The following is a 13,483-nucleotide window of genomic DNA, read 5'->3' on the forward strand; positions in this document are numbered from 1 at the left end:
CGCTGGCCCTTCAGGCCTGGGTCACCTGATCTCCTGCATCCTCATTAATGGTGCCCAGTACTTCAGGCGCATCAGTGAGTCCGGCATCAAGAAGATGTGTAGGAACATCTTTGTCCTTCAGCAGAATCTGACCAACATCACCATGTCGCGGGAGGCCGACCTGGACTTTGCAAGGTAGGAGGAAAGATTGGGCTCAGTCCCTCATACCAAAGCCAAGATCCCATTGCCTATAAAAATTACTTGGAAAGGGCAGCCCCGGTGGCACAGCGGTTTAGCGCCGCCTGCAGCCCGGGGTTTGATCCTAGGGACCCTGGATCGAGTCCCATGTCGGGCTCCCTGCATGGAGCCTGCTTCTCCCTCTGCCTGTGCCTCTGCCCCTCTCTTTGTGTGTGTCTCTATGAATAAATAAATAAAATCTTTAAAAAAAATTACTTGGAAAAATAGATTCTTGGTACTTATAAAGTTAGTTTAAAAAAAAAATGAACCAGTGAGATGTTCTTGAGTCTTAAAGAAGGTAATTTTATACAATTATTTTTATTTTAATTTTTTGAATTTTAAATTTTTTTAAAGATTTTATTTACTCACAAGAGACACAGAGAGAGAGGTAGAGACCTAGGCAGAGAGCCCGATGTGGGACCTGATCCCAGCACCCCGGGATCACAACCTGAGCCAAAGGCAGATGCTCAGCCACTGAGCCACCCAGGCGTCCCTCTGTACAATTCTATTGGATGTTTAACCTCCCTGGGGCAGAGGTTTTCCTGTTCTCTAACCTAAGTTCCTCTTACTACAAAACTTCAGTACTTTCTTATAAAAGCAATATTTGCTCATTGCCTAAGATATGTAACATAAAATACAAAAAAATAAATAAATAAATGTTACTTATAAGCCTTTCATCTAGAGACTGTGACAGTCGGTACAATTTCTCCTGGCTCTGTGCCTGTGCCATGGATACAGGTGAATTATCATACTATGCATGCATATAATTTCTCTTTGTACAAAATTGAAACTATGTTAATGTAATTTTATATTTGTTTAATTGTATTTTCCCATATCAGTAATATTCTTTGAAAACATTATTTTTCCCAAAGCCACTAATAGTCTTGAAAGTACAGTTGATCCTTGAACAACATGGGTTTGAACTGTGCAGGTCCACTTATATGCAGATTTTTTTTGTACATTACTATTAATGTATTTTCTCTTCCTTATCTTCTTAATAACATTTTCTTTCCTCTAGCTTACTTTGTTGTGAGAATACAGTATATAATACATATAACATACAAAATATGGGTTAACACTGTTCATGGGGCACCTGGATGGCTCAGTTGGTCAAGCTTCTGTCTGGTCAAGTCATGGTCTCGGGGTCCTGGAATCGAGTCCCGCATCAGGCTCCCTGCTTAGCAGGGAGCCAGCTTCTTCCTCTGCCTCTACTCATGTTCTCTCTCTTTCTCATCTCTCATATCATCTCTTTCTCTCTCTCTCTCTCTCTCTCAAATAAATAAATAAATTCTTTAGAAATCAATGGTCTATGTTATTGGTAAGGCATCTATCTGGTCAACAGTAGGCTATTAGTAGTTAAGTTTTGGGAGAGTCAAAAGTTATACACAGATTTATGATTCATGAGAATCACCCCTACCCCTACCTTGCCACGTGGTTCAAGGGTCCACTGTATTACTTTTGATACCTGAACAAATATTCCACGATATAAATTAGCCATTATTTAATCATTTGCACACTTGTAAACATTAGGATTTTTTCCCTCATAAATAACATGTGTAAAATGTATGTTTATAGGAGTCTTTTCCTCATCTCTTTTCTCTTTCCCATTTGAAACCCTTCTTCTCTTCTTGTTTTCATTGTGGGGACAGTGGTTACTCATCGTGAACCATGCTCACCCTTCATGTCCTTGAAGGCTCTTCTTTCAAACAGCACTCTTACTTTCCCTGTCCGGGGTTTGCTGATCTCAATTTTTAATGCTTCTTTATAATACACTTTTCCAATTTGAGAGGTTGTTTTATCCTCTCTTCATGTGGTCTCAACACTATTTATACTTTACTTAAATCATCAGACCTTTGGTACTTTGAGGAAAGCAAAAACAGTTTTGAAGAGGATCGATGATGATTATGGTATCCTAGTGCTTTATTCCTGTTTGTACCTTGGTGAATTATTTTGTAAACCCCTTAATGGCTAGGAAGTCATTCGTTTTCAATAGTCTAGAATTCTCCTGCCCAACATTTGTACTCTCATATCATTCCATTCGATTTTTTGATTCCTCAAGAAGTTCCAGAAAATTTGAAACCATTTTAAGACATTTCAGGAAATGATGAAATATTGCATTACTTTGACAGTTATCAAGATCTATATGCTAGGGTCTTTGTTTTGAAAGAAGATAACCATAGATCTTCCTTTTTTAACTTTTCTTCTCCAATCTAGCCCTCCATTTGTTCCATGGCTACCCTGTTCCTCTGCTTCTCTGTCCTTCTTCCCGGTCTTGTTCTTCCTTTGTGTGGGTATATGGGTGGGTGTGTTCATTAAATTCCCTACTTTAGGCTAAATTTGGTAGAAGGCCTTCTTTGCACAGATTAAGGAAACCAGGTGTGACTGAATACTGCATTTATTTGGTTGCTCTTATGGGGAATGATCTCATTATTGAATTAGTCTATTCATAATAACATTGACAAGGGGAAGTTAAGAACATGGAGGCCCGAGGGATACAGAAGAGCATTACTAATTCTCTGAGGAATATAATTCTTAAATTCAATCATCCTTTTTTAAATGATTTTTTTTATTTAGCTGAAATAAGTAAATTAACGGTTTTTGGCAGACAGTATGGGGCCTGAACATGTACTAAAAAAAACAGCATCTGAATAATGAAATACTGACTGGGCGGTCTTGAGGTTGGCATCAGCGGGCTGTGTGCCAGCAGTGTTTCTTCAGGAATTGAATGGCAACTGAGCCGTGCCTCTTATAGTTGGATTTGTGAATGATGTCCAAGGAAGTGGGTATGGGCTGAAATGTGACCCCTTTGGAGAGGTACTACAACTATTGCTCTTTACTCTTAATGGATTATGAAAGGAAATATAGGCAGCATAAATATGTAGCATTGGATGATGCTATCCGTCCAATCTTGGTTCAGAAGACCTCTCCTTTTTTTTTTTTTTTTAAGATTTATATATTTATTTGAGAGAGAGAGCATGTGACACAGAAGGACAGAGGGAGAGAGAATCCCAAGCAGGCTCCCCACTGAGTGGGCAGCCTGACATGGGGCTCGATCTCACAACCCTGAGATCATGACCTTAGCAGAAACCGAGAGTCAGGTACTTAACCAACTGCGCCACCCAGATGCCCCTGAGAAGACCTCTCCTTATTAGATTTGTATGTCCCAAGAGACCAAAACTCTTTCTGTCTGTTTACTTAGTGCCTGGGTCAGAGTAGGTGCTCATCGTGTATACTGGAGGAGTGGATAGGTATCCAACCAAGGCTTCTTTTGCTGTTGGTGAAAGGCTTGGATAATGACAAAGTTTAGTCTGTCTTTAATGCCCTGAAAAGTTCTTTAATTAGCTTACACGGGTCAGTTTTCTTACACGCCTCTAAAGAACAGCATCCTTCTAGAGCAGAAAGCACTTGACGAAAGGAACCATATATCCCTGCCATTCATTGTCTCTTTCTCCCTCATTTGCTGTTACTCCCCTACATACAAACACACATAGACACACTTTATAGCCTTATTTTTTTTCTGTTCCTGTTTTTGGTAGGGACGGGTTTCGTGAAATGGGTTCCATCAATTCCACTGAATTTGAAGCTGTGTAAAATAAATATAACAGCTATACCAAAATAGCCAGAAATAACAGACTGCAGCAGCGAGCCTCAGCGTTCCGTAAGCAGTGTCTAATCAAGCATGGACAGCATCTGTATTTCCAGCAAATCTCTATAGGAATGTTATCTTCAAACACAGTAATTAATCACTAGTTGCCATGTGTCATAAAACTTACTTAAAAAGTTGCAAGGCTCTTGTGGTTTTTCACCTCCAGAGCCTCCCTGGCCAGTGGAAAATTCAAACACCCTTTATGTAATAAAGAGGAATCTGGAGTGATTCCATTTCTGTTGATTCTTCTACTTGTAGCACTGCTGTCCATCCCTTTTTCTACACACCTTTACTCTCTCTCCAGTAGGAGGATAAATCCCGGGTAAGCAAAGGATCAGCAGAACCTGTATAATCACCAGAATTACAGAGAAACCCTGTCCCCTATGATAATGATCTCTGCTGTGGTTTTAACCCTTTTGACCCCAGAGTGCGTTTTCAGACTCAAGACAATACTTTGTCCTGGAAAAATGACTGCAGATTAACTAGAAAATGGAAGGGATTTATGAGTGTGCCTTTTTAGTTCCTTTCATCAGAAATCATCTTATCCTGAGCTGCCATGCACTTCTCCAGAACTGAGTCTCTGAAAGAACCCAGGAGTCCAGGCACTGTGTCACAGGAGAAGTCTGGCTGGGCACTGAATTTACATTATTGTAATTCAGGCAATTAAGACTAATAAATAAGCAAAATGTAAAGTATCTCAGATGATGATATATGCTATGGTGAAAAATGAGGCATGGAAAGGGGGAAGAGAGTATTCCAGGGTCTAATAAAGGTAACCCACAATTTTAGAGTGGTCACAGAAGCCCTTAATGATGTGTAACATTTGAGGAAAGACCTAAAGGAAAACTGGGAGCAAAGCCATGTGATTATCTCGGGGAAGAGCATATGAGGAAAAGACATGTAGGAGGAAAGAACCAAAGGGAGAAGTATGCTTGGCATTTAAAGAATAGCAGAAAGGCCAGAATGTATGGCTGAAGTGAATGAGCAAAGGAAAAAGTCAGAGATCGCGTCACAGGTTTATTCTAAGAAGCTGAGATCTTGAAGACTGTTGCAATAACATTGGCTTTCACTTCGAGTAAGGTAGGAAGCTATCAGATGGTTTGGAACAGAAGACCACCATAATGTAACTTACCCTGTGAAAGAAACCCTCCTGGCTGCTGTGTTGTAAATAGACATTTCGGGAGGGGAGGTTGCAGACAAGGGCAAAAGCAGAAGGAGCTGTCAGGAAACTACTGCAATAACCTGGGTGAAAGATGGTGGTGAATCAAACCAAGATGGTGGCAGTGCAGAAGATGAGAAGTGGTCAGATTAGGATATAGTTTAAAAGTTGAGCTGACAAGATTTGCTGAGGGATTGGAAGTCAGCCAGTGGCTGCACGGTTTTTGTTCTGAGCAATTCAAAGGATGGAGTTTTGATTTACTGAACAGAAGATGAGCCAGACAACGGGAAAGACAGGCTAAGTTTGGGAGGTGGGAACAGGACAGCTAGGAAGGGGCTATCAAGAGTTTGGCTTTGGAAATACTGAGTTTAAAATGCACATCAGACAACCGAATAGAAATCATGGAGAGCTGAATATACAAATCTGAATTTGGGAAAGATGTCTGGGCTGGAAATAGGGGTTTGGGAATCATCAGCATATAGATGGGATTTAAAGCCGTTAGATGGAATGAGAGATGAGATCGTATTGAGAACACAAGCAGAGAAAAAAGGCCATCCAAGAACTGGGCCTTGGGTAGGCAGTCCACCATGGAGACGTTGGAGTGCTTAAGACAGACCAGCCAGGGAACCTGAGAAGGGACAGGAAGATAGCAGGAGAGAGGTCTGTGTCCCAGAAGAAAATGTGTTAAGAGGAGAGTGTCTTCTTCTGTGTCAAGTGGTGCCAGTAGGTTAAATTAGCTTAGGACAGAGAATTGGGCCCTGATAAGAGGAGTGAAATGCTTTGGTTTGCACTCAAGCTTCTCTACGCCTACTACAGAAACAAGCTCTGGGAACAGGCTTCTCCCTCCTCACTTCTGTGGTAGGTTCTGATGCATTTATGGCAAACAAAAATGCAATTAGAGTATTTCTGGGCTGATGTATAGAAGACCAAATTAGAAACTTCTCTTTAATATTAGTCACTAAGAAAGCCCTGCTCCTCCTAGCATATATATTCATTATATGTTTCCCACAATGAAGAGGAGCTGTGATCTCTCTTAGGACACTGAGTGGTTTTATTTTTAATGGAGGTCAGTCTCTGCTCCTACATGCCCCACATCTCCCTTCTACAGCCCTAGACTCCCTTCCAACAACGCTCGTTTACCTTTGGAGTTGTTCTATATAAACTTACTTAACCAGCGAAGCCCTATATCCCCTGTGTATAATACACATACAGAGGAACATCATCACAGAAGCCAACAGAAAAATCACTGGTAAAGAAGCAACCATTTGGAATCTGAACCAAAGAAGAAATCAACCTTGCCTGAAATGCCTCCTCAGGACACAGATTTATATGGAGAAGTACAACACACCGTATTTGCTTAGCTCAATAAGAGATTGAATCAAGAAAATAAAGAGACAACTGAAAGAATGAGAGAAAATATTTGCATATCATATATCTGATAAGGGACTTGTATCCAGAATTCATAGAAATATCTGGCCAATACTGCTTGAAACTGTCAAGGTCATGAAAAACAAGGGCAATCTGAGAAAAATGTTTATAGCCAAAAGAAGACTAAGAAGGCATGACAGGATGCCTGAATGGCTCAGTTGGTTAAGCATCTGCCTTCAGCTCAGGTCATGACCTTTGGGTCCTAGGATTGAGCCCAATATCAGGCTCCCTGCTCATTGGGGAGTCTGCTTGTTCCTCTCTCTCTGCCCCTCCCCCTGCTCATGCTCTCTTACAAATAATTAATTAATTAATTAATTAATTAATTAAGAAGGCATGACAGCTACATGTAATGCAGTGTCCTGGATGGGATCCTGGAACAGAAAAAGAACATTATGTAAAAACTAAGAAAATGTCAATCAACTGTGGACTTCAGTTAAGAATCAATATTGATTCATTAGTTGTGATAAATATACTAATATAAGATGTTAATAATAGGGAGACTGGGTGTAAGTTATATGGGAAATCTTTGTGTTATCTTCTCGATTCTTCTGTAAGTCTAAAACTATTGGGAAAAACTACTAAAAAATATGCAAAGGATTTGTGTAGCCATTTCTCCAAAGAAGATATAGAGAAGGCTCATACACATATGAAAAGATGCTTGATATACACATGAAAAGATGTTATTAGGGAAATGCAAGTCAAAGCCACAATGAGGTAATCACTTTACACCCACCAATCAAAAAGACAGACAATCCAACCCCAGCAAGTATTGGAGTGGATGTGGAGAAACTCGAATCCTCATACATTGCTGGTAGGAATGTAAAAAGGCATAGCAGCTTTGGAAGACATTCATCAGATCTTCAAAACGTAAAACTTACCATAGACTTGCCATATGACCCGACAGTGCCTCTTCTAGGTGTTACTCAAGAGAAATGAAAACATGCATCTACAAAACAATCTGTACGCAAATTGTCGTGACGGCCAAAAAGTGGAAGCAACCCAGATACCCATCAAGCACTAGATAAAATGTGATAAACCCACACAATGGGTATTTTCCAGCTATCACAAGAAAAGTACTGATACATAATAACAAATGGATGAACCTTGAGAACATTGCATTAAATGAAAGAAGTTATAGAGAGACAGACAATAGAGTGGTGGCTACTTAGAGCTGGAGGGTTGGGAGAAAATGGGAACATGGGTTTCCTTTGGAGTAATGAAAATGTCCGAAAATAGATGGTGCTCATGGTTGCAGAACCCTATGAGTACACAAAGGATGTATAAAATGTACACTTTCAGTGAGTGAATTGTATCTCAATAAAGCTGTTTTTTTTTGTTTTGTTTTAAAAAAAGGTTTGAGGGATCCGTGGGTGGCTCAGCGGTTTAGTGCCTGCCTTTGGCCCAGGGTGTGATCCTGGAGTTCCGGGATCGAGTCCTGCATTGGGCTCCCTGCATGGAGCCTGCTTCTCCCTGTGCTGCCTGTGCCTCTCTCTCTCTCTCTCTCTATCTCTATCTCTATCTCTATCTCTGTCTTTCATGAATAAATAAAATCTTAAAAGAAAAAAGAGGTTGAACTTTAAAGCTTAAAGCTTCCCATCACAGGAAATGAGTAGCCCATGTTTTCTGCTTACATTGATTGGGTGAGGTGGAGGAGGGAGAGTTGTTGGAAATATCTAACTTTTTGAGTTTCCCCAATCTATCAGGGAGGTAGAAGATCAAGGCAGAGTTTTTGGAGGAGGTGATGCTTGATATTAATCTTAAGCAGAGTTATCCAGCGGGGAAGGGAGAGCCATTTTGAACAGAAAAGGCAGTTCAGGGCGAGTGGAGCAGATGCTTGAGGAAGGAAGTAGTAGAGGATGAGGCAAGAGGAGAGCAGAGCTAGCCTCCGGTGAGCTCACCGCACTTGCCCCCTCCTCACAGGCCTCCTCTCGAAAGTTTGAAAACATGTCTCCCTCTCCCCCCCCGGACGCCCTGTTTTCCTTACTTACCCCGATGCATTCTTTTCTTAGCGCATATCACCATCTTACCTATTCTCCATTTACTTGTTCGTTCGCTCCTTACCTGTTTGTGGAAAGTAGAATGTGAGCTGCCTAAGACAAGGACTCTTGTTCACTTCTCTAGCCCTGGACCTGGCCTGTAGTAGGCATTCCATAAATTCTTGGCAGGGAGGGGGGGATGTTAAGGTGTTCAGACTCGATCCTGTAGGGTAAATGGATTCAGGGGAAGAGCGAGACGGTCAGGCCTGTATTCTAAGTAGATTCCTTGAGCCGCTAGGGGAGGAAGTGGAGAGGAGGACGATAAAACTGCAGGCCCCGCAAACCAAGTGGAAGGTATTGGCAAGAGAGTAGGGCCTGAACGAGGTCGGTCTGGAGGGAGATGGAGGACACAGTTGAGAAGTGGGTGGAAGCTAAAATTGGTAGGATTTAGACAGTGATGGAACCATGAGAATAAAGAAAAAGGAATCAAGGTACCTTCTGACATAGGTAGCTAAGTGGGTCCTAGGAGTACCTTTCTATCTGCTAGATGGGCGGTTGCCCAATGCAGAAATCATTGAATAAAGCCAATAAGGTATTTTTTAAAAAAAAATCAGCCTCCAGGAGGAGGGAGAGAGAGGTTTGATGGAGGTCACCAGTGGACGTGACAAATGTCGGCTGCCTATGACGATGTCTCACATGCAACTAGACACTTGAGCTAGAAGCTGGGGGTGGAAGGAGCTGTATTGAATAAACAGATGTGGGAAGTCATCAGCCTCAGATTATGGTGTGAAACCACCGAGGAAATGAGCACTGTAAACGGAGGACCATGCCCTGGGGAACACCAACGTGTTAGGACATGAGAAGGAAAAGGAGCCTCTGAAGAGGACAGGAAGGGGATGGTGTTGCAGCACAAAAGCAGAAAAGGACAGGCCATGAACGTGCTGCCTGCCCAGAAATGGTCCTTTCCCCATAAATTGATCTTCCCAGTAAATTAAAGCATCTTCCCATTTGAACCTCTCCAACTCCTCTCTGAGGCAAACTATTTAGGTGACAGAGTGAATGACAAAGCCAGCCTAGAAACTGAACGTGTATCAATTCAACCCCGTGCTTTATCCTTGACCTTGTGTTGTGTCTAAGGCCCAGAATGATCCCTGGCATGGCCGAGAATATTGAATTCCTTCCCAGGCCGCTGTTGAGGCTGACTTCTTCCCACAAACCTCTTGGACAAGGAACAGCTCTTTGGTTTTCTGCAGCAAAGGTGTGGGTTTTCCCCTTTGGACTGACCAGGGTATAGGCTGACAGGAATTAGCAATGACATGCTGCCATCTACTGGAAACACCCACAGACATCCAGACGGATGCGTATCTGTGGTTCCCTAAATCCCCATCATTCACATGAATCAGCAGTGGATACTGCCTCTGAAGGAGGCTTTGGGGGTGGCCTGGCTGAAAATATGAAATGCCCTTACCTATTAGATAAAATGCTATTTGATTGCCAGAGAGCAATTCTGTTTCTGAACAGATACATATGCATATATTTTTCACGGTCTTTTCTCTGCTAATGTTTTTTCCCATCTTTAGTCTGTCCTTGGTCTTATCCACTTCTCCAATTCTGGGATAACCTATCCCTTTTCAAACCTCTACCTGTAAAACTCCAGATTTTTGACTCAAGATTTTTTATCGTGGGGATTTTTGATTAATTTTATAGGAGAGATCGGTCTGCTACCAAAAATCTTTTAATAGTAGTGCCCCCTAAAAATTCTGTTATATTTCTGGAATTTAACAGTGGTACAAAGCTAGCCCTGACTTTCCTAGGGGCCAGAGTAAATTGGGAAATATGATGGAATAAATAGCTTTTGCTCCCTGGGAGAAGGAAATATACTCATTAATAAAATGTAATAATAAAACAAAAATTTGTATGGCTTGTTGCCTAAAAAAATTTTCTTTAAAATTTGTATAAGTAGATTTAAATAATATTACATCTCCCAAATTAAACCTTCATTTGACTTTGCTACACTATTTCTGACTATCCTTCTTTCTACTTGATCTACTTTTTTTGTGTTTATTACACTTATAGTAGGTTCCATACCTTCTAGCAATTAACTGATCTCTAATTAATTGTTTAATGAGGACTCTTTATCCCCCAGAGACTACCCCCCAAAATGAGTATTTATAAAGCTCTCAAAAATAATGCCTGCCCGTATTGATGTTTGATTGGTCATATCTTATGTACGAGGTTTTAAGTGAGAGTTCTTTTGATTATGCTCAATTAATGTCACCATACCCTGTACATATATAATGTCTATATATAATTTAGGGTTCCTCAAGATTATTAGCAGATAGTTGTAGTCCTCCCTTTGTAGCACATGTGCTGGAATTGGAATGATTCAGAGATTAGCATAGATGACAGGCAGTATTATTTCCAATAAAGATCCCAGGGAATGGAAATCTGAAGTGACTTGCCCAAAATCTCTCATCCAGTTGTGCTATTTATATACCCTGCACTACCTTTGTAGTTGTCATGGTTAGGAAATTAAATTAATTCACCCAACGAGGCCATTTTTCTGCCAGGAAATGATTGTGCTAAAAAGACATGTACTGAAAAGATATGAAGCTTGTTCTTGACTCAAGCCCAAGAATGATCATTTACTGACTTTATTAGAATTCTTACTGAATAACTGGAAGCTGGAAGCTGACCTTTCTTGTTTTGTAAATGAAGATATGCTGTTTAATTTTGGTGCTTAAATGTAGGAAACAGGCACATTTGCTATAGCTATAAAAGCCAAGCTATGACCCCATACAAACCATACCAAGGCCAGACTTCTTCCCCCGCACCTTTCCCATTAGACAATTCTTATGACTAGTTACCGTAATTGTGTTTTGTTTTTGGTTTCTGGGTGGGTTTTTTTTTCCCCTCTGCTGCTCTGTAACAGCAATCTAAGATGTTTGTGAATATGATTTGCGTTTCAAAGTGTTTGATACATATGAATTTACACATACGTTTCAGAGAGCATCCTTAGCTAAATATAGGAACAGTTACCAAGAAGTAAACATGTGCCTAGCCTTACAGACTTTAGACTTCACACCATTTTCAATGAAACAAGGATAGCTTCTAGAAAACAACCACCTTTACTGTAAACTACCCAGAGGCCTAAATTACTTTCTTGCAGTGCTGTTTTAAGACCCATTATTATTACTATTATATAATTAAACTCAGTACATGACATGAACCATAAGAAGTGCTTTACCTCTGCTGGTTCACTAAATCCTCCCTGAAACTCTCTATGTAACTATTATGACCTCATTTTCTAGATGAAAAAACTAAGGCTTAAAGAGGCTAAGCAAATTCTCAGTTTACATAATAATGATAAGAGTTAGGATTCAAACTTAGGTCAGTCCAACACCAAAGCCCATGTATGTTCTTAGCCATATGGAATCAGGGTTCTCATTTGGTAAATATTGGGTCTCTGTTTGCTTTAATTAAAATATTATCTCCTTTTACAATTAGCCTCCTAGCTCTCAAATGTTTTTTCTTTTTTCCTTTATTTTTTCTGGTTGTCTTTCCCACTTGATTTCCATCAAGCTCTGATCTCTGGCACTTTTAATTAGCTTTCATTAGCAGTGTCACTGCAGAGGGCTCTGCAGACCCCTCCTGCCCTGGAATGTGTGAGGTAGGGCTGGTTTTGCCCAGCCATCCGGTACTCGGTAGTACCCTGCATTGTTGGTCTTCTGTACCTCTTCCAAGCAATTGTCCTGGAGCAATAACATTTGACATTCAAAAACACTCTCTTGTGGGGCGCCTGGGGGGCTCAGTTGGTTGTTAAGCATCTGACTCTTGATTTCAGCTCAGGTCACAATCTCCGGGTCGTGAGATGGAGCCCCACATCCCATCATGTTCCTTGCTCAGCGGGCAGTCCTCTTGAGATCTTTCCCTCTCTCCCCACACATGTGCTTGCAATCTCTTTCTCTCTCTCTCAAATAAGTAAATCTTAAAAAAAAAAAAAAAAAAAAAAGAAAAAGAAAAAGAATACTCTCTGAGAACCATACCATAAATTAGAACTAGCACATGATCATATCACAGGTAAACTCTATCATTGATCCCAGGCACATACATGTGTATTCTTAAAACACCAAGCACAGTAACCAAGTGGTTCTCAAAGGCTAGATGGTATAAGAATTTGATATGGGACTTTTTAAAAAAATGGAATTCTTTGACTCCATCCCTAAAAATTCAGATCTAGAAGGTGGGTGGGGGGCAGGTAGGGAGCAAGAATCTAAGCTTACTTTACAAGTGCCCAGGAGACACTTGGGTGGCTTAGTGGTTGGGCGTCTGCCTTTGACTCAGGGTTTGATCCTGGGGTCCTGGGATGGAATCCCAGGTCGGGCTCCCTGCGTGGAGCCTGCTTCTCCCTCTGCCTATGTCTCTGTCTCTCCCTCTGTGTCTCTCATGAATAAATAAAATCTTTTTTAAAAATGAAAAAAACAAACAAGTGCCCAGACGAGCCTGATGCAGATGGTTCTTGGACGCTCTTAGAGAAATACTGGCCTACCCTCATGTCCTTTGAGTCTCACATTAGGCTGTTTCTCTCTCAGCCCCTTATTCTCCTTTAGTCCCCATAATCCTTCTTCCTCCCACTCTAGGCAGTGAAAGTAAAACCTGCCTGAAAGCCCTGTTCTGGATTTAGTGGAGTCATTAACATCACCCCTCAGGGCAGTCACCATAATGATGATGATGACAACGATGAGGACTGTGACAACAACAGTGAGGACTGTTTTGAGGCAGGGTCAAGCTGTGTTCTTGGAAGTTTTGGGATGAACTAACCAGTACTTGACTGATCTAGAAAGTGGCCAATAAACAGATTCAGTCCATGATTATGGTATAAACTTGGGCAAGTCCCTTCAGCTCTCTTAGCTGAAGTTTCCTTGTCTAAAAATAAGGCTCTGGAAACACCTGGGTGGCTCAGCCAGTTGAGCATCTGCCTTTGGCTTAGGTCATGATCCTGGGCTCCCTGCTTGGCGGGGAGTCTCTTTCCCCCTCTCCCTCTGCCTGCAGCTCTCC

At 41.2% G+C, this 13,483-nt stretch overlaps 1 protein-coding gene across 3 annotated transcripts in view; it reads left to right on the top strand.

Annotated features, from left to right (window-relative positions):
- The window catches only part of EXOC4 (exocyst complex component 4), a 746,933-nt gene that overhangs the window by 691,875 nt on the left and 41,575 nt on the right, over window positions 1-13,483 (top strand). For 2 of the 3 annotated variants that reach the window (XM_072784617.1, XM_072784618.1), the window contains exon 17: window positions 15-174. In XM_072784617.1, coding sequence (XP_072640718.1) covers window positions 15-174 — 160 coding nt within the window. Of the gene's footprint in view, window positions 1-14; window positions 175-3,752; window positions 3,877-13,483 lie in introns of those variants that run through there. The other variant, XM_072784619.1, reaches the window with a different exon arrangement.

The sequence above is a fragment of the Canis lupus genome, chromosome 18 (assembly GCF_048164855.1).
Source record: "Canis lupus baileyi chromosome 18, mCanLup2.hap1, whole genome shotgun sequence".
NCBI classification, from domain to species: domain Eukaryota; kingdom Metazoa; phylum Chordata; class Mammalia; order Carnivora; family Canidae; genus Canis; species Canis lupus.